This window comes from Heterodontus francisci, chromosome 35 (genome assembly GCF_036365525.1).
Source record: "Heterodontus francisci isolate sHetFra1 chromosome 35, sHetFra1.hap1, whole genome shotgun sequence".
NCBI classification, from domain to species: Eukaryota; Metazoa; Chordata; class Chondrichthyes; order Heterodontiformes; family Heterodontidae; genus Heterodontus; species Heterodontus francisci.
In genome coordinates, this window is record NC_090405.1 from 49,070,041 (window position 1) to 49,092,273 (window position 22,233).

The following is a 22,233-nucleotide window of genomic DNA, read 5'->3' on the forward strand; positions in this document are numbered from 1 at the left end:
TCTGGGGAACTCCACTACAAACCTTCCTCCAGCCCAAAAAACATTAATTAACCACTACTCTTTGTTTTCTGTCAGTCAGCCAATCTCGTATCCATGTTGCTACCGTCCCTTTTATTCCATGATCTATAACTTTGCTGACAAGTCTGTTGTGCAGCACTATATCAAAACACCTTTTGGAAGTCCATGCACACTATATCAACTGCATTATCCTCATCACCCCTCTCCGTTATCTCTTTAACTAACTTGCTGGAGTTTTTTGAACATGATTTTTCCCTTATGAAATCCATGCTGGCTTTCTTTAATTACCCCGCATTTGTCCAAGTGACAATTAATTTTGTCCTAAATTAATCTTTCCAGAATTTTCCCCATCACTGCAGTTAAACTGACTGGCCTGTAGTTGCTGGGCTTATCTTTACACCTTTTAGAACAAGGGTGTGACGTTTGCAATTCTACAGTCCTTTGGCACCACCCCAAAGTCTAAGGAAGACTGAAAAATTATGGCTAGTGCTTCCACAATTTCCACTCTCACTTCCCTCAGTATCCTTGGATGCTCATCCGGTCCTGGTGCCTGCTACACTACAAGTACAGACAGTCTATCTAATACTTCCTCATCAAGTTTTAATGCCTCTAGTGTAACCCTCCTCTTTCACCATTGCCTGGGTTGCATCTTCTTCCTTGGTAAAGACCGATGCAAAGTATTCATTTAATACCTCAGCTTATCCCTCTGCCTCCACACGCAATTCCCCTTGTTGGTCCCTAATCGGCCCCACTCCTCCTTTTACTATTAATTTGTCTATAGAAAACTTTGGGATTCTCTTTTATGTTAGCTGCCAGTCTCTATTCATACTCTCTCTTTGCTTCTCTTATTTGCTTTTTCACTTCCCCTCTGAACCTTCTACATTCAGTCTGGTTCTCAATAGTATTCTCTATCTAGCATCTGTTATAAGCACACGTTTTCTTTTTTATCTTAATCTCTACCTCTTTTGCCATCCAGGGAACCCTGAATCAGATTTAAATCAGAAATGTCTCGATTCCCAGAGATTGAGGCTGTTTAGTACCAAAACAATGATCTCGAGCTGCAATCTTAAACAGAAAATAAATTCAAGGTTATCAGGCAGAGTCAACATGGTTTTGTGAAAGGGAAATCATGTTTGACCACTCTTTGGAGTTCTTTGAGGGAGTTACATGTGCTGTGGATGAAGGCGAACTGATGGATTTATTGTACTTAGATTTCAAGAAGGCATTTGATAAGGTGCCACATCAAAGATTATTGCAAAATATAAAAGCTCATGATGTAGGGGGTAACGTATTGGCAGGGACAGAAGATTGGCTAGCTAACAGGAAACAGGCATAAATGGGTAATTTTCTGGTTGGCAGGAAGTAACGAGTGGTGTGCCACAGGGATCTGTGCTGGGGCCTCAACTTTTTACAATTTATATAAATGACTCAGATGAAGAGACCGAAGATATGGTTGCTAAATTTGCTGATGACACAAAGATAGGTAGGAAAGTAAGTTGTGAAGAGGACAGAAGGAGGCTATAAAGGGATATAGATAGGTTAAGTGAGCGGGCAAATGGAGTATAATGTGGGAAAATGTGAAATTGTCCATATTGACAGGAAGAATAAAAAAGAAGCATATTATCTAAATGGTGAGAGATTGCAGAGCTCTGAGGTGCAGAGGGATCTGGGTGTCCTAGTGCATGAATCGCAAAAGGTTATTATGCTAGTAGAGAATGTAATTAGGAAAGCTAATAGAATGTTAACGTTTATTGCGAGGGGAATTAAATACAATACTTTCAGCTATACAGAGCAATAGGGAGATCACATCTGGAATACTGTGTACAGTATTGGTCTCCTTATTTAAGGAAGGATATAAATGCGTAGCAGGCAGTACAGAGAAGGTTTACTAGACTAATACCTGGAATGGACAAGCTGTCTTATGAGGAAAGATTGGACAGGCCAGGCTTGTATATCTGCTGGAATTTAGAAGAGTAAGAGGCAACTTAATTGAAACATAAGATCCTGAGGGGTCTTGACAGGGTGGATGTTGAAAGGATGTTTCCCCTTGTGGGAGAATCTAGAAATAGGGGTCAATGTTTTAAAATAAGGGGTCACCCATTTAAGACAGGGATGAGGAGAAATGTTTTCTCTTGGAGGATCGTGTCTTTGGAACTCTCTGCCTCAAAAGGCGGTGGAAGCAGAGTCTTTGAATATTTTTAAGGCAGAGATAGACAGATTCTTGATAAGCAGGGGGTGAAAAGTTATCGGGGGTAGGTGGGAATGTGGAGGAATCAGTTCAGCCATGAACTTACTGAATGGCAGAGCAGGCTCAATTGGCCGAGTGGCCTACTCCTGCTCCTAATTTGTATGTTCATATGTGTGCATCTTACTGCCGTTGAAAATTAATTATAATAATCAGGGAAAATCTAAGACAAGTATTTTTGGTGCAGTACTCTCCAAGAGTTTAGAAGTATTTACCGATATTAAAAAATGTTGAGTTTGGGCCCTCTGCTTGTTCAATGCCAATGATGTAAACCGTGCCTCCATTATTCTTTGTGGAAATTGGTGAACAAAACTCTCTAATTCCCCGATTGGATCTGGTGGCTTCCAAAAACCTTTCAATCCAACTAGCTGCTTACAATTCACTCAAGTCTACCAGAACACTGACAGCAATTAATGACCTGTCCTTTGCAAGCTTCTTCTATTAAATTTATCCTGCAAGTATTTTAATTTTTAAGTTCCTAATTCATCTTCCACTTTTCCCACTAATTAAAAAAATGATCTTGGTGCCACTGGGTTGAAGTTCAACCACACTTACTTTCAATTGCTTCATTTTTAGATCACCTTTTAACTGATGCAGCCATTCTAAGTCAACTTTGACTTATCAGACCTTTTTTTAAGCTCCATTTGTTTCGCATCTCTTTTTCTTCCCATTTTCCTCACAGCACATTTAAAGTCCTGGGAATCTTTCCATGGCTGTTTATTCAATCTCTGTACTCCTACACCAACTCGCAAGTACTCTGAAGCCCTGTGCGTTATTCAAGTTCACAATTAATTCATTCACTAAGCAGACAATTCCTTGGCAATATTCACAAAGCCTGCAGTAGAAACCCCCCATTCACTGCACTACACTAAAACCTCCACCACCTGCCAGAGCAGAGGAAACCCCAAAATGGATAATGGAAACTGGCAGGATAATCAACAGCTCACAAAATATGGTTTTACACATATGGTACAGTAATACATAAACATGGGAATGGAAATAAGTATATCAACAGAAGAAACATTATGTGGTTTTATTCTCAAATTTAGCAGACTGTGCAATGAGGCAAATGTATCATGCAAGGGTTTTCAACCACAAAAATTCAGGAAGAGAAGAACTTGTATTTGTATATCATCTTATTATATGTCCATGGGACTTCTCAAAAGCGCCTTAATGACAGATAATTGAGTGCCGATAAGAGATTTGGCTGTACTTGAAAATATTACATAGAAGAGTATTAGTCTTATATTGAGCCAAAATCACACTGGAAATAGTACAACGTGCTCTCCTGTGGGTAAACCACCTGGTGTGAAACTAAGCTATACAAGACTGGGAAAGCTGCAGGTTTAATTCCTAGCCTTTGCTGAGGCAGCTAATCTCAACTGGGCTAGCAGTAGCATCATTATAATTAGGTTCTGCCACCTTTCTTGTTCCTGATCACTATTCAGCAACATCTGATAAAAACTGCCCATTTGTTACAATGCACAGTCAAATACACTACAGAAACTCACTGTCTAGGGTATATATTACAAACGCACTTAGGTGAGGTAGTGCAGGGTTACCAATACAATCGGAACTGTACCTTTGTGCCTTCATGGAAGAGAAAAAGCAAGCTAAAAATTCAGTTAATAAATTGAATGGGGAAAATTACAACCAGGAACGATGTAACTGCAATAGTTCTAGGCCGTACTCACCGAAAACTCGCTTTCAGTGTCAGTCTCTAGGTTTATATCATTGTTTTCTTCAGCCTGTATTTCTCTTGTTAATTGCTCTTCCTCAGCAATGGCATTAGCAATCGCTTCTTCATTCTCCTTTTCCAGACGATTCGCCAACTCCTCTCCTTTGGCAAGAACTGCTGCCATAGATTGCTGTGGGGGAAAGTAAACAGGTTTTCAAAATGATCAAAAAAAATACAAGGATACCACATATCTAGAGGATTCTGGCTCAAAACTTGTAAATCTTTTGCACTTGTATATTGCTGTTAGTAGATAAGACAAATATACAGCAACAGAAACTACCATAACGAAAAGTTCAATTTTTGTCCCACAATTAAATCTAATAAACAATGCATGAGCCAGGCATATTGCAGAAATCTATCTGCAGCTGTTAAATCAGAGTTGACCCCAAAAGAGCAAATTGCAGACCACATGCTTCCTAAACAGAAGGCCCAAGTTTCAAGCCCACAGACGGGTATCACTCAAATTCAAACTCTGACTTGCTACTTTTTAATTTTATGTCTATTTCTTGTGAGTAGTTGTGCACTCTTCTACTTTTGGCATCCAGTATCATGACAGGGTAGGTAAAGCATGACAAGTCAGATTACAGCTCCCATCCTTTCCCTTTACTCCATCGCAAACATTGCCTTGGCCATGCTGGGATTCAAATCTAAAATAGCCTCAACTATGTTGACTTCACAGACTTGTAGTGCAGCAACATTACAGGCACAATGCTCCAAATCATCAACGTGAAATATACGAGCTGCCATTTATAAAAATCTACAGCCCCCTTGGGTTGGTAGATAATGTTGTGTTTGGTATAATTTACATTAAAGTCAAGTTATACTGAGTTTGCTTCCTTCAAAACTCAACTATAGGAAGGATACGAAGGCAAGAGAGAGGATGTAGAAAAGATTTACAAGAATGGTTCCAGGGATGAGGGACTTCAGTTACGTGGAGAGATTGGAGAAGGTGAAGTTGTTCTCCTCAGAGTAGGTGGAGAGGAGATTTCATAGAGGTCTTCAAAATCATGAGGGGTCTAAACAGAGCAGACAAGGAGAACCTGCACCCACTGGCGGAAGGGTCGAAAACCAGAGACACCAATTTAAAGTGAATGGCAAAAGAACCAAAAGCAAAATGAGGAAAAACTTTTTTCCACAGCGAGCAGTTAGAATCCAAATGCACTACCTAAAAGTGCGGTGGAGGCAGATTCAATCGTGGCTTTCAAAAGGGTACTGGACAATTATCTGATGAGAAAAAATTTGCAGGCCTACAGGAAAAAGGTGAGGGAGTGGGACTAAGTGAGTTGCTCTTGCAGAGAGCCAGCACAGACATGATGGGCCAAATGGCCTCCTTCTGTGCTGTAAACATTCTATAATTTCTATGAAAACAGTACAAATGTTCACGAGTTGTATATTCTCTTTTCTTTGGCCTCCTTGTCTCGATAGACAATGGGTAAGCGCCTGGAGGTGGTCAGTGGTGTGTGGAGCAGCGCCTGGAGTGGCTATAAAGGCCAATTCTAGAGTGACAGACTCTTCCACAGGTGCTGCAGAGAAATTTGTTTGTCGGGGCTGTTACACAGTTGGCTCTCCCCTTGCGCCTCTGTCTTTTTTCCTGCCAACTGCTAAGTCTCTTCGACGCGCCACACTTTAGCCCCGCCTTTATGACTGCCCGCCAGCTCTGACGATCGCTGGCAACTGACTCCCACGACTTGTGATCAATGTCACAGGACTTCATGTCGCGTTTGCAGACGTCTTTAAAGCGGAGACATGGATGGCCGGTGGGTCTGATACCAGTGGCGAGCTCGCTGTACAATGTGTCTTTGGGGATCCTGCCATCTTCCATGCGGCTCACATGGCCAAGCCATCTCAAGCGCCGCTGACTCAGTACTGAGTATAAGCTGGGGATGTTGGCCGCCTCGAGGACTTCTGTGTTGGAGATACGGTCCTGCCACCTGTGGCCAAGTATTCTCCGGAGGCAGCGAAGATGGAATGAATTGAGACGTCGCTCTTGGCTGACATACGTTGTCCAGGCCTCGCTGCCATAGAGCAAGGTACTGAGGACACAGGCTTGATGCACTCGGACTTTTGTGTTCCGTGTCAGTGCGCCATTTTCCCACACTCTCTTGGCCAGTCTAGACATAGCAGTGGAAACCTTTCAAATTGAACGTAATCCGGACGAAATTGCCAAGTACAGCTGGCGATACTTTGATCTCCGATCCTGCTGTCTACACCGTCCAGAGTGTCCGCGGCCACGGCATGCGGTAAGTCCATTGTAGAGAAGAAGGAGCAGCGGGACCCGAAGGCAATAAGACTATCACAGAGGGGAAGCCTTGAGAAAAGGTGCCCCAAACACGCAAAAAGCCACGAACGGCTCCTCGGCCACAACTTCAAAGCGCCCACAGGAGTTGGCTAGGAGAGCATCTGCAGCGCAATGTCGGCATATTCCTGCTGGTACCAGCGCCCGAAGATGTCGCTCACCTCCTGGAGGACGCGGATGAGCTTTCCCGGCGTCGATGGTGGAAACTGATGAAATGGTTTATTCCCTGCACCCCTTTTCCCCCCCTTCCCAGCTCCACTCTCTCAGCTCACCACCCCCACCGCCCCCCTCCTCGCAACCCCTTCCCAGCTCCCCCCCACCCCCTTACAGCCCCCCTTCCCAGCTCCCCCTCGCAACCCCTTCCCTCCACCTCGCCCCCTCGCACCCCCTCCTCCCACCGGCATCCTCCTACCCCTGTGTAGGAGCCCTAACAACCCCACTGCCTGGTGGGCGTCTCGGGAGAGACCAAGGCTAAGGGAGTAAACCCTAACAGAAAATCCGGAGCGGAACCCCGTAGGCGGTCATGTGTCACCTTTGGCATGTTTCCGGCAGTTGCTGCAGCTATACGAGTTGTATAACACAGCACATATTGGCATGAATGTCTACAGCAGTGCACCCATACTCCAAAAGAAGCCACAGGAGTACAGCTAGCCCTGCACACTGATGTGGCATTAATCGGTGACCGTCACTTATGTTGATAGATTATCATGCATCAGATGAAAGGCCAAAACTCTAACACATGGCAGCACTCAGTTCCTCCCAGAGGAAAGTGAATCTTAAAGGCAGGACGTAGAAAGAACAAACAGGTTCCAAGATAAATATGGAGGGGATTAAGGGGAGTAGGTTTGACTCATGAAGAAGGGTGACAAATGTACAAAACTGCCAGAAAAATAGTCTGCGTTCTTGAAATCAACACAGTCTAATCTAAGCTTCATGTGAAAAATCATATTTTCCCCATTTAAAAATGGAGCACGAAGCAATTTCATAATCTCAATAAATCAATAAAAATTCTTGTGCTTTTCCTACATTCAAGGGGCCACTTTTTCCTATTAGGCACATGTTTGAAACATTCCAGCCTCAGGGCACAACTGGATTTAGCAACTCAAATTTCAATATTCAACACAAAAACAAGGAAAAAGGTTTAATTCACTCCAATGAAACTAGACAGAAAGGCTATATTTTGTGTTTAATTCAAAAGGTCTTTTTGCATAATTTAATGCCTTCTGCTTCTGTAAAATTACTTATCATAGTCTATCATGTATTGCTTAATCCAGTTCTGCATCATGGGGCTGGAATGTTTGCAGGGGCACCTGCAGCTCTTTATTAACTTATCCAAGCGGCTTTAGTTTGTGAGTCAACTAAAACACAGAGCATTCTGGTGGAGAGGGCATTACAGCCCAGCATGATCCTCTTTCCACCCAATGGAATCACTGGATACAGATCAGCAGTGGGACCCAATGCTAGTTTCTGTCCTCCCCATGGCCAAATGGGTTAACTTAAACTGCTCCCCTAACTGAGTTAGTACAGAGCAGGAATGACACATGGGACCTATGAGTCAACGCTTAATACTACAACTCAGGGTAGCTTTATCCAAAATGTCATCAGGGAGGCAGTTACAAATTTTTTCACGTAAGCAGTAGAGTTAGAATGCACTCCTGCAGCACACTTTGTTCCTGAAGTATTCACAAGTTTAGTCCAAGCCTTTAAATTACTTAGCAACTGCAAAATTGACCACCACCACAGAAGTACAGAACGGATAATTCTATTTAAACGCTTTGTTCACTTCCCAAATAACAGTCTCCCATTTTTAAACAACTTATATTCATATAACGCCTTTAACTCAATAAAATGCACTTCACAGGAGCGTTAAAAAGCAAAATTTGACACTGAGTCACATATTAGGGAGGATGGCCAAAAGCTTGGTCAAAAGAGCAAGAAATATCGCAAAGCAGGAAAGAGAGAGGTGGCGGGGTTTAGGAAGGGAAGATGTCAGACAAAACAGTGCAATAACAGCACTGTGGGTGTACCTACCCCACATGGACTGTAGCGGTTCAAGAAGGTGGCTCACCACCACCCTCTCAAGGGCAATTAGGGATAGGCAATAAATGCTGGCATAGCCAGCAATGCCCACATCCCATGAATGAATAAAAAAAAATATTGGAACAAGTGTGGTATTTCTTTTAGCATACTGGTATCGTGCCAGCTTTGCTCAGTTGACTGGTGCACTCTCACTTTTCAGTCAGAAATTGAAGCCACACCATCAGGATTCAAACACATAACTTCAATGTAGCTCGGAGGGAACTCTGCACTCTTGGAGATGTCATTTTGCAGATAAATTAAGGCCAACTGGCGAGTTGAGATAGGAATAAAAGCAATCCCTTGGCACTACTGAAATAGGAGCAGCTCTTGGTCCTCATGAACATTTCTCTCCCTTGACCAACACCACAGAAAACAAACTGACTAGTCACTCATCTCATTTGTAGTAAAATTCATAAGACATGAAATGTCTTGGGACATCTTGAGGACATGATAATGTGAATGCAGATTCTTTCCTTCTTATCTATTTAAGTAATTCCAGTGATCACTACGACGGCTTCGGTCAACCATCAGAATTTCAAACTGTGGTGCAGACAGAAGTGAAAGTGGAAAGAAACAGCTCAATAGTATTCAGATAGTTATTATATCTTCAACATAATTTGGTACTTACAGCAATTTAAGTCTCCTTTTCCTACCATAATCTGCAGACTTTTCTAACTCAGCCTTGGCATCACTTTATCACTATTTGAAAGATTCTGCCTTTTCTCCTATTTTTTCCCCAACCTTGTTGGTGTTATGCACAATGACACTTGATCCATCTGGTTTTTCAAATTAAAAAAGGACCCTTTTCTGATTCTTCATGGTGTGATTGGCAAGAAAACAGATTTAAGAGCAATATGTATTAAACACACTGCTTTACAGATATCTACCTTCATTGAACACAGTTATATACTTTGAATTGATGGTGTGGCTCTCACAATTAGGCTTCTTTGGTTTCTAACTATAAAAAGGGAAAAAACAATTGAAGGGCTTGATAATTTGATCTCAACGCCACTGATCAGGAACAGAGAAATGGCGACACTTCCTGTGGACTGCCGTGTATTACCATGAAGACCGGTGGCTACAGCAGCTTGGCAACAGGCGCCAACGCTGAAAAGAACAACTCACAGCGTCACTTGGCAGCTTCATGTGCAGTACTTGTGGCAAAATCTGCCTCTCAAGGATTGGTCTTCACAGCCATCAGCAAAGGTTCACCAAGAGAAGACAGTCCACCAAAATGGATTGTTTGCTGAGTGTGCATCATCTTTCATAGAAGGAAGGATGCCAACCAAGGCCAATGTTCAATCACCATTGCTGCAATGCACCAGTGGGGATATTGGTTGTGGACATAATCAAGCTAACCAATTCCTTCCATAGATGAATAGTGACACTCATTTAGGTTCATACATGAATAACAGCCACATAGGCGAGGTACTGGTTCCTGTGCACTTTTAGGGAGATATGGCAGTAAATAACAGAAAACTGGATGGGAAAAACATGGTAGCTTTCAATATTTGAAAAACATTCTTTTATTGTTTTGATTATACGCAATATATTAATCATTGCACGTTTCAACATTTTGCAACACCAAAAGGTCCTTGTAACTATTGATTCTGTACACTTAATTTATTGGGTAAAATTGGATCCTTGTAAGATACTGTCAGTTCTGCATGGCTTAAAAGTGATCATTCTATTTGTGTTATCTTGAACTCTGAACTCTTGCTGTCAAGAGCAACCTTGTGCTATTGCCCTGACTGCTAACATTGTTTACATAGACTTAGATCCTTTAATCAATTGGTGTTTTGACCAAACAGCCAAAGGGTGACAGACATGTTCCTTTCCCACCCATTATGTAGATATGTTGGGAAGTGGGAGGAGTGTACCTCTTGTAAAAGAAAGATGACACCAGGCCACCATATAGCACAACTGATTCAAAATTTACTCTAAGAGCTATGAGAAAATCTTACACCATATCAGATGCATCCAACTCGTAACATTTTAGGCCTCCACAAAATAGCGAAGATTTCAAAAATAAAAAAATTAATCTATTTTCCCCAGAGCTGTAGAAAGCTGTCACTCCGCCCTTCCTTCTTCAATCTACAGATTTCTGAAGCTTAAGCACGGCTTGATCACTTGTTCCCAATTTACATCATCCTGTCTCCTACAATTTTCAACCTTCGTAGTGTCCTCCACTAATTTCATGCAAATTTCTTGATTAGAAAAGAGATTTGACTTGTCATTATGAAGATTTGAATTTTCTATCTAAAGTCACTTCACTCTTGAACACATAGTCAAAGGGACGGTGCACTGATCATCACATATTGATTGTGATGAGGGACATAGTTGAGCTGTGACTCCTAAAGTACAAGTCAAGCTCTCAAAGAATTTGAGGGGAGTCAGTGGCATAGTGGTAATGTCACTAGACTAGTAACCCAGAACCCCAGGCTAATGCTCTAGGAATCCCACCACAGCAGATAGGGAATTTGAATTCAGTTAATAAATCTGCAATTAAAAGACTAGGTCATGAAACCATTGTCAATTGTTGCAAAAACCCATCTGGTTCACTAACGTCCTTTAGGGAAGGAAATTGTCGACAATGCTACCAATCAGCATTTGCTCAGCAATAACCTGCTCACTGGCATTTCGTTTGGGTTCCGCCAGGGCCACTCAGCTCCTGACCTCATTACAGCCTTTGTCCAAACATGGACAAAAGAGCTGAACCCCAGAAGTGAGGCGAGAGTGACTGTCCTTGACCGAGTATGGCATCAAGGAGCCCAAGCAAAACCGGAGTCAATGGGAATCGGGGGGAAACTCTCGATGGTTGGAATCATGCCTAGCACAAAAGGAAGATGGTTGCGGTTGTTGGAAGTCAATCATCTCAGTCTCGACACATCACAGCATGAGTTCCTCAGGGTAGTGTCCTAGGAACAACCATCTTCACTTGCTTCATCAATGACCTTCCTTCAACCATAAGGACAGAGGTGGGGATGTTCGCTGATGATTGTACAATGTTCAGCACCATTCATGACTCCTCAGATACTGAAGCAGCCCATGATCATATGCTGCAAGACCTGGGCAACATCCAGGCTTGGGCTGATAAGTGGCAAGTAACATTCGTGCCACACAAGTGCCAGGCAATGACCATCTCAAATAAGAGAGAATCTAACCATCTCCCCTTGACCTCTAATCACATTACCATTGCTGAATCCCCCACTATCAACATCCTGGGTGTCATCACTGACCAGAAACTCAACTGGACCAGCCATGTAAGTACTGTGGCTACAAGAGCAAATCAGAGGCTGGGAATCCTGTGTTGAGTAACTCAGCTCCTGACTCCCTAATGCCTGTCCACCATCTACAAGGCACAAGTCAGGAGTGTAATGAAATACTCTCCACTTTTCTGGATGGGTGCAGCTCCAATAACACTCAAGAAGCTCGACACCAGCCAGGACAAAGCAGCCCGCTTGACTGGCACGCCATCCACCACCTTCAACATTCGCTCCCTCCACCACCGACGCACAGTGGCAACAGTGTGAACCATCTGCAAGATGCACTGCAGCAATGCACCAAGGCTTCTTCGACAGCACCTTCCAAACCCACGCCCTCTACCACCTCAAAGGATAATCACAGCAGATGCATGGGAACACCACCGCCTGCGAGTTCCCATCCAAGTCACACAGCATCCTGACTTGGAACTATATCGCCGTTCCTTCACTGATGCTGGGTCAAAATCCTGAAACTCTCTTCCTAACAGTTGGTGTACCTACACCCCATGGATTGAGCGGTAAGAAGGCAGCTCACCACCACCTTCTCAAGGACAATGAGGGATGGGCAATAAATGCTGGCCTAGCCAGTGACACCCACATCCCCCAAACGAATAATAAAAAAGTGACTAGGAAGAAGCCAAGAAAGAGGGAAGGGAGAGATTAGGAAGGGAGGAGCAATAAATCAACATATCATATTTCAGATAACTTAAAATTTTATATTCAGGTGTATATTTTGACAGAACTTTCTATTAAAACCCAAGTCAAAGCAAACGTTATGGAAATATCAATGGACCTATTCATGCACTGCCCTCGGGTTTTGTTTTAGCTCTTTTAGCATCTGACATAGCGGAATATTCCCATGATAAACTGAGGGTCAGACACATTACATTCAATAAGTACTCTGAACATGTTTCAACAGAAATCCAAAAGTTTTTCCACAGCAAATGCAGGATGATTACATCACTAATGATGTGACAGAAATGTTCCCAAATAAAACGGCAAGCTGCAAGGACCACAGGGAAGAACAGCTTATAACAGTCTTTAGTATGAGACAAGCAACTTTTCAACACGTCTCCACTTTTGCAATGTCCTATTATATTAGTGCTCTTTGCAAAGTATGTTGGATTGAGTTGGATGTTGCTCACTGACAGCCAACTTTAATGCTCACCATAATAACATTTTCAAAAATGATAGAGAAAAATGAGGTACTTTTGAATTGTGGTCACTGCAAGTGTAGGAAATGCAGCAACCAATTTGTACACAGCAAGCTCCCGCCAAGAGCAATGTGGTAATGACCGAACCATCTGTTTTGGTGATCCTGATTGAGGATAAATATTGGCCAAGATTCTGGGGATAACTCCCCTGCTCTTCTTCAAAATAATGCCATGGGATCTTTTACATTCACCCAAGAGGTCATACGGGGTCTGGGTTTAACATCTCATCCAAAAGATGGCACCATCGACAGTGCAGCACTCCCTCTGCAAATGGGCATTGGGAGGAAGTGTCTTCTGTCATCAGGACAGCTGTTAATCTGTCATGTGTGTCTACGGAAAGTCTAAACACAAAGCTTCTTATCTGAATCTACCCAAAAGGTTTTTTTCTGCTTTCATTACAGAGGAAACCACCCCACCAGCCCTTTTGATCTGCGCTGCATTAATAGTCTCATATGACAATTAAGTGGCAATTAATCTTTATGTTTTAAACAGGGGTTCATATTTTAGCAAAGGTATTAACAATCCCACTTTGAAGCGATCTCAAGACAAACTGCTTGATACTTAATGCTTATTAACTGACTAATTGACAATCTTAAGAGCCAATAAATGCACAAAAGGTCCACAGAGCACCAACAATTACAAACCTTAAAAGATACAAATTAAGGACAACTGCGACACAATAATAGTCAAAGGTTACCATTTTATATTCAGCACAGGAACTTGGCTCAATTCAAGGTATGTTACAATAGATCAGCAGTAGACTTCATGAATCCTGCACAAGGCAATAAACCACACCTGCCCACTGAACAGAGGCCTGAAAAATTAGGTGTTATAGAGTCATAGAGTGATACAGCACCGAAACAGGGCCTTCGGCCCACTGAGTCAACGCCAACCATCAACCACTCATTTATACTCATCCTACATTAATCCCATTTTTCCCTCTCACATCCCCACCTTCCCTCAATTCTCCTACCACCTACCTACACTAGGGGCAAATTTTTTTTTACAATGGCCAATTTACCCTATCAACCCACAAGTCTTTGGCACGTGGGAGGAAACTGGAGCGCCTGGAGGAAACCGGAGCACCCGGAGGAAACCCATGCAAGATCATTCATAAAATATATATGCAGCTGCTCCAACAGAAAATGCTATTTCACATATTTAACTAACTTAAGAAATAACTACCATTGATAATTTTAAATCTATTCATAACCAGCAGGCTTTCATTTTGTCAAGTATTAGAAGGCTTATAAATAGTAAAAAATACAGTTGCCACCTTTCCCTGCAACTGTCCCTCGATTTCCCTCCAACTAGTTCTTTCCATCTTGCGCCTGTTTGTAAAAAGAGTTTAAAATTAAAATGTATTTGACCCTCTGGCAATGGAGTTTGTGGCTGTCTCCATTTCTAACTCTGCTGCCTTTCCCTCTATATTCTTATACAAACAACACGCTAGAAACCCTTTACTTCCCCTCAGTAGATGAATACCAGGCTGTTGAAAATGGGGGAACCTGTGGTGGGATTCCACTCTCCTGAAAATTAAATAAAAAGTCCATGTGATTCAATAAATAATTCATGAGGATTTAGCGTTAACTCCACTCATCATTTGCTTTTTTTTTGGCGAATGAACTCATTGATTCATGAATCAGTCAGATGACATAAAAACAATAGATGCTATCAAAGCCCAAACTGCACGTTTCTGGTTGTTGTCACTCACTTGCTCAAAAGAGATTACGATCGAAACCTGCGGGAACAGAGCGCACCACCAGGTGAATCCCCCAGGCAATTTTAAGTGCAGTTTCAAAATCACTCCTAAAAAGTTAGCAAGTAATTCGTGAACACTGTGGTTTCTGTCCTTGGCCAATCTTTTTAAACCAGAGGGTGACAATGAAACCCTTTAACCAATCGTGATACATTTAATGTTTCTCGGGTTAATTACTTGGCAAGTGGCTCAACTGACAAAGAAAATCTTCCTTTGTGTTGATTGGTTATAAGTAATAAACAGCAACTTGAAATATGTAAATGGATCTACAGTGCTGCTTGTATCCTTAAATCGTGCAGCGTTTACAGAGCATTTTAATAACACATTTCTAAATTGTGCAGGTATATTTAATATATTCACAACAATAAAAAAAAAAGTAAATCTGTCAATTAGGTAATTCAGTTGAAATGATACACGTAAAACATTCACCTCTCTTTCAGGAACTTAATAGATGGCTGTGGGTTACCAGCAGTTTCAACTTTTACCTCTGTTTACCAGCGCTCATTTTTTTTTTATTTTACCACTTCAACTTTTCTTAGCTGAATACTTCCCCTAAAGCGCTTTCAATTGGTGTGGTGTAATTATGTCTGTTCTTTGCTGTCAATTATATCCTTCTCCTGTTCCTTTCCAATGTCTCCTTTCGAATTCCTCATATTTTATCCCCGTCTCGACACCAATTCAGGAATTTTACATTACTGTCCTATTTTTGAGCTTGGTTTTGGGAGGTTGATCTATATATGCCATTCTCCCTGTTTGTATTATTCATTTGTTACGCTCTCCAGGCCTTTGGAGTTCGCTGTGAAACATGCGGAGTGTTAGGTATCATTACGTACAAAGGAAGTTAAGGATTGTATAAGATTAAATGAAAAGGCCTATAAAGTTGCTAGAAATAGTAGCAAACCTGAGGATTGGGTGGATTTTAGAATATAGCAAAAGAGGACCAAGAAACTGATAAAGAAAGGGAGACTAGAATATGAATGTAAACTAGCAAAAAACATAAAAATGGAGTGTAAAAATTTCTAGCGGCATATAAAAAGGAAATATTTGGCTAAGGCAAATGTGGATCCAATACAGGCAGAGTCAGGAATAGGGAGAATATTATAGGAAATAGAGAAATGGCAGAGAAGCTAAATGATTACTTTGTGTCCGTCTTCACTGAGGAAGATACAAGAAATCTCCCAGAATTAGAGATCCAAGGGACGAGAGAGAATGAGGAATTGAAGGAAATTAATATTAGTAAGAAGGTGGTATTGGAGAAATTAATGGGGTTGAAGGTTGATAAGTCCCCAGGACCTGATATTCTACATCCCAGAGTGTTGAAAGAGGTAGCTATGGAGATAGTGGATGCATTGGTGATCATCTGTCAAAATTCTATAGATTCTGGAACAGTTCCTGCAGATTGGAAGCTAGTCATTGTCACCCCACTATTTAAGAAGGAAGGGAACTACAGACCTGATAGTGTTATATCAGTAGTCGGGAAAATGCTAGAAACTATTCTAAAGGAAGTGATAAATGGACACTTGGATAATAATGATCTGATTGGGAATAGACATGGATTTATGAATGGGAAATCACGTTTGACGAACCTGTTGGAGTTTTTTTGAGGATGTTACGAACAGAATTGATAAAGGGGAGTTGGTGGACTTAATATACTTAAATGTGCAGAAGGTTTCTGATAAAATCCCACCCAGGAGGTTGGTTAGCAAAATTGAAGTACATGGGATAGGAGGTAATATACTGGCATGGATTAAGGATTGGTTAAAAGGCAGAAATCAGACAATAGGAATAAACGGGTCATTCTCACATTGGCAGGCAGGGACTAGTGGGGTACCACAGGGATCAGTGCTTGAGCCCCAGCTGTTCACAATATATATATCAATGATTTGGATGTGGGGACCAAATGTAATATTTCCAAATTCACGGATGACACAAAACGAGGTGGGAATGTGTGCTGTGAGTAAGATGCAAAGTAGCTTCAAGGGGATTTGGACAGACTTAGTGAATGGACAAGAACGTAGCAGATGGAATATAATGTAGAAAAATGTGAGGTTATCTATTTTGGTAGGAGGAACGGATGTGCAGAGTATATCTCAAATGGTAAGAGATTAGAAAGTGTAGATGTACAAAGGGACCTGGGTGTCCTTGTCAATAAATCATTGAAAGTTAACATATAGGTGCAGCAAGCAATTAGGAAGGCTAATAGTATGTTGGACTTTATCTTAAGAGGATTTGAGTACAGGAGTAGTGAAGTCTTGCTTTAATTGTATAGAACATTGGTTAGATTGGACCTGGAATACTGTGTGCAGTTTTGGTCCCCTTACCTTAGGGAGGATATTATTGCCATACAGGGAGTGCAACAAAGATTCACCAGACTTGTTCCCAGGATGGCAGGACTGTCCTATCAAGAGAGATTGGGGAAAGTGGGCCTGTATTCCCTAGAGTTACTAAGAATGAGAGTTGATCTCATCGAAACCTACAAAATACTTAAAGAGATAGGGTAGATGCAGGTAAGATGGTTCCCCTAGTTGGGGAGTCTAGAACCAGGGTACACAATTACTAAAAAAAGGAGAAGCTACTTATGAGAGATGAGGAGAAATTTCTTCACTCGGACGGTTGTGAATCTTTGGAATTCTCCACCCCAGAGGGCTGTGGAAGCTCAGTCATGGAGTATGTTTAAAGCAGAGATTGACAAATTTCTAAATACCAATGACTTAAAGGAATGTGGGGATAATTCAGGGAAAAAGCACTGAAATGGATGATCAGCCATGATCGTATTGAGTGGCGGAGCAGGCTCGATGGGCTGAATGGCCTACTCCTGCTCCTATGTTCCGATGACATGATGCACAGCTTTAAAGTTTAAATTCAGAGTGCACTAAGACTGGGCATCAAGTTGAGGAGTAATTGCATGTCACAACCTCAGTGAGCTTTGGAAAGGTGCTACAGTAAAGTAAGTCATAAAATGGAGATGGGTTGGACATGGTGCTCGAAGAAATGTTAACAGGTGGACAAGGATAATGGAATGGCAGCCAAGAACAGGAAAAAGGGGGAGATCAAGAAGATGGAGAGATGACATATCATACCTAGAAACCATATTATTGAGAACAGCAAAGGATAGGGATAAATGGAAGACTACATTCGACAATGAATGAACTCAGTCTAAATGAATAAACACGTAAAAGAGTTTGACACTGAGAAATAGCTTCCTGTTGATTTTAGTGTTCTCTGTTTCTGTTCATCGGTCTAACACAAGAATCCATCAGTGTGTCTCCCTATTTCTTTCTCATCTATATGCTAACCTCGGTTACATCAACTGTAGGTACAGGGTTAGATATCCTGTTGATATCCAATAATCTCTCCACCACTTCCCTCTTCTAAGAGGTAGATTGGCTCTTGAGTGAGAAGGTGGTAGATCCAAGATCTGCATACAAGCTGACACTAATGTCCCCTCCAGATCCTTTTTGCTGTGCTCATTTGAACATCTGGTACCTTTAACTTACTTTTCATGGCCATATGAATCTTCTGGAGAGGAGAGAAAACTGAAAAAAAAGTGTTTTCTGCAGCCCGCGTTTTGCACTGAAAGGAAAAACATAGAACTACAGAATTTTGTAAAACAGTGCATTTTGAGAACGAGGAATTAATTGGCTCAGTTAATTCTATTCCATACTAGCAGCATACTTCACTCGATCTTTTAATACTCACGTTTGAAAGCTCATTGGACAGGTCCACGTCAGGTCCCAGTCTGGGAGCATCTAATGGAGTTGGTTCTTGCACAGCAATGATAGGAATCACATCCAACTTTACATCCTCTAACAGGCAGGCTACATCTCTTCCACTCTCAATAACGTCTGGATCTTGCTGCCAAGACTTGTCTTGCAAAGGCACATTACCAGGCTGCACTGGATCTGCAGACATGTTTGCTGTGTGCTAATGTAACATAATGCTTATTAACAAGATGTTTCAATGGCTCCGCAATTATTCAAAACGCTGGTATTGATTAAAATACAAAGCTCTTTTGGCCCAACTCTCCCAAGTTAAAGCTGCACAAAGACAATTTGGATTTGCTTCCAATTAGATGCTAATTAGATTAGAAGCACCTTTTAAGTGGGAGATTTTGTTGCAGGCTGTAAAAGAGAAGGCAGCTGTAAAGGAAAGTGCTTACATGTAAAATAATACGCCTTCATATTACAGAAGCATTTACAGTTGAATTAGAACACCCTGGCTGTGGAATATACTCTATTTACATAGCAGGATGGATTTTCAAGCACTGGTGGAAGCAAACAACTGACCACTGGTGCACAGATTGGTCGCAGACCTTTTCTGACAGCTGAGGAAGATAAATACAGGCTAGCTGAAGGGGAAAAAAATCACATACAACAGCTTACATTTGTTTTGCACCTCGAGCTTAAAATAGTCCAAAGCACTCCACAAAGCATAATCAAAACAAAATGGATGCTGAGCAAGAGAGATTGGGAACTTGGTCAAAGTTTTGGGTTTTAAGGAGGTATTGAAAAAGGTGATGAGTTGGAGGGACTGCAGGACAGATTTACAGAGCTTGGGTTGCTAATTACTGGGCAGAACGAGTACTCAGCTTTCCTGCCTACAGCCAGCAAAACAACACCCATTCTTTCAAAGGAAATACTGGAGCTAGGATGTCCAAACTGCAATCTGCAGGGCTGTCCACAAGCCCCCGCAATCCAGCCTCTGAAGGCCCTGACAATGGCACCTTGTATATGCTTTTTTGCCAGTTTGTGCTGTTTAAATTTTGTAAGTATAATGGTTTGGCAAAGAGTGTACTAGTGCTGTTGCATAAATGTAAAATCAGAACACCAAAACAATAATCAGAGCTTACAAATTAATGGTAACTTTCTCTATGTGACCCTGAGGCTCTATGATATGCAACTACATGGTCTGAGATGACAAAAAGCTGAATGCACAAGTTTAAATGGTATCTGGAAGTAACTGGTTCAATGAGAACTTTTGTTTTGCAGATGTATCCAGTTTCAGTCTTTCACTGTACCAGAATTCCATGAATTAGAGGCATATGACTGCAACCAAGAGTTATAACAATAAACCTGAGGGTTAAAGCTAAGTGTTATAAGGCACAAATTCAAAGGAAATATTGCACACTTGAGAATACTTCTGAAATCTGAGTAATGTCTTTATAACCTGACAACTACAGTCAATATTAAATTTGATTCAAGAGTATTAAGAGTACAAACTTGCTTTGTGTTTTTTTTGTAGCTATTGTTGTTAATTGCAATTGTAACATTGCAGTCTGATGTTTTGTTATATTTGCGCTCATCAAGGTAAACTATATCAGTGCTGAGGAATGTAACACTTTCCATCTTGAGCATCCAGTGTCAGCATCATACACTGAGATCATTAATTTCAACACATTCAAAATTTTAGCCCCAAGAGTGTAAAACAATTAATATCACCGTGTCACCCAACCATTCAGTAGTTAATGGTTGGGTGCCAATACATGCACTAACCCTAGAAACAAACTGTCCTCTTAAGCAATTCACCAAGAGAAGGGGAAACTTTAAGAACTAAGAATTTAAACATTCATAATATCCAACATAAAATGTCAATTTAATACAAATGTGTAGTCTCTTGGGCTCTTGAAATGTTCCCCATTTCTGAATTACTGATTTATGATATATACTGGACAGAATTTCCTCACCAGTGCAGGCTATTTCTTCATAAACCTACAGTAACCACATTACAGCAGACAATTATTTTCTGTAAATGCCACTGCACATAAAGGACTTGAAGCCAATTGACAGATTAAGATGTGATAAAATCGGAGGAAACCTGTTGTCTCCGATGCAACTGGAACAATACTCAATATATTCATATAGCAAGGATTCAGAGCACTGCCCAGTGTAGAACTGAGCTACAGATACCAAATAGTCATGATAAAATCTCTTCCCTGAAGGACTGCAGTGAATGCAATTTTTTTTGTGATGCCACCCTGGAAATAAGAAAGGATACCTAATTAAAGGGAGAAAACAAAATGGGCAGGTGGAGAAACACAATCGTTAAAAAATATTCAATGCATATTTGAAATCCAACAGCATAGCAATGTAATTACATCACTAAATACTTCTCCAAGTAATAAGGGTTACAACACTGTTGGAACTAACAACAATCTTACAAATATGTGAAAGATGAATGCTTCTGCAGTCAGCTTTCAACCAGAAAACAGCCAATTCTACTGAAACTAGACTGATGTATCTCCTAGTGCATTCCATTACACCCAAGTCATGTCTCCTTGCCTCTCTCCTCCTGAAAGAGCATTTTGTTTCTGTCCACTTTTTTCCTCTATGTCTGTCTACTAAGTCAAGGTCACTTTCTGCCTCCTTCTGAGGTTCCTCACTTTGATACAGCTACCTGAAGGAAAATCAGTGGCAAACCAGTGGGAGACATTCAAAATTGAAATTCTACAGGCAGTGTAGACATGTCCCAAAGATAAAGGGTGGTACTGCCAAATCTAGAGCCCCCTAGTTATCTAGGAGCATTCAGGGTAAGATAAAACATAAAAAGAAAGTTTATGATGGCTACAAACAGTTTAATACTCCAGAAAGCCTAGAGGAGTATAGAAAATGCAGGGGTGAAGTAAAAAAGGAAATTAGGAAAGCAAAGAGAGGACATGAAAAATTATTGGCAGGTAAAATCAAGGAAAACCCAAAGATGTTTTGACATGCTAGGCCCCCACCTGCCAAGAATGAGGCACATCAATTTTGTCATGAACATTGATTTTTAACTGTTGTTGGAGTAAGGAAATGACTCGTTAAACAGATCAGCCATAGCTGGAAAAAAAACATTCACATACTAACAGACATCGAAGGTGAGGAAGCGCATTCCAGAGCCTGCTAAGGAGCATATAATCCACAAAAGCCAGGACTGGTTAGACCAGCTGGTCACATGACTAACTGGCTGTTCAAGGGTTTTCTTTTGAACTAGCCACAGAGAGTTTGAACTGAGAAATACTGTTTACTCTTGGACTGAGAAGATCTCTCCTGTCTGCTCCCATCTCTTTCTCACAAGCCTCTGAATCCACTGAAGACTAATGAAGCTCAAGAGAGAAAAGTCTCCCACCGCGTACTGGGCCCCAATAAAAAGCTACATCTGCAGTGAGGACTCTACAGTGAGCTTGAAGAACCGTAACAAAAACTCTTCAGACATTGCCTCAAATTTTTCCATTTTATTTTCCTTCTGCTCTTTTCTGTCTCCATTTGGATGCTAGCTTGGGCGTGTCGTGTGTCCGTAGACCTCAACCAAATTAGAGTTTAAGTTCACGTTTAATAAATTTCAACTTTTCTTCTTTAAACCTAAGAAAACCTGTTTGTGCTGGTATCTTTGCCTTATAATTGGAAAACAATGAACAAGGATTCACCAAGGGGGAGCTAAAAACACAGTGTTTAAAATTAAACCTTATTATGGAAGACCAGGTGAAGGTTGAGAGGGGGCCCTAGACACCTTTGTCACCTGGTCGTAACAGAAATTTGGGTGCTAGCGTCCGGGTTTGACCCACAAACAAATGAAATAAATTGCAAGTGGGAAGCCAAATTCTTCCCAAGAAAAAAAAGAGCAAGATTTCAATACAGGTTTTCCTGTA

The 22,233-nt window shown here is 41.3% G+C and overlaps 1 protein-coding gene across 3 annotated transcripts in view; it reads right to left on the bottom strand.

The window, feature by feature from the left end:
• The window catches only part of scaper (S-phase cyclin A-associated protein in the ER), a 384,847-nt gene that overhangs the window by 268,818 nt on the left and 93,796 nt on the right, over positions 1 to 22,233 (bottom strand). For all 3 annotated transcript variants that reach the window (XM_068015512.1, XM_068015509.1, XM_068015510.1), the window contains exons 9-10: positions 18,312 to 18,536; positions 3,958 to 4,131 (exon numbers count right to left, since the gene is read on the bottom strand). In XM_068015512.1, the coding sequence (XP_067871613.1) occupies positions 3,958 to 4,131; positions 18,312 to 18,536 (399 nt within the window). The remainder of the gene's footprint in view (positions 1 to 3,957; positions 4,132 to 18,311; positions 18,537 to 22,233) is intronic.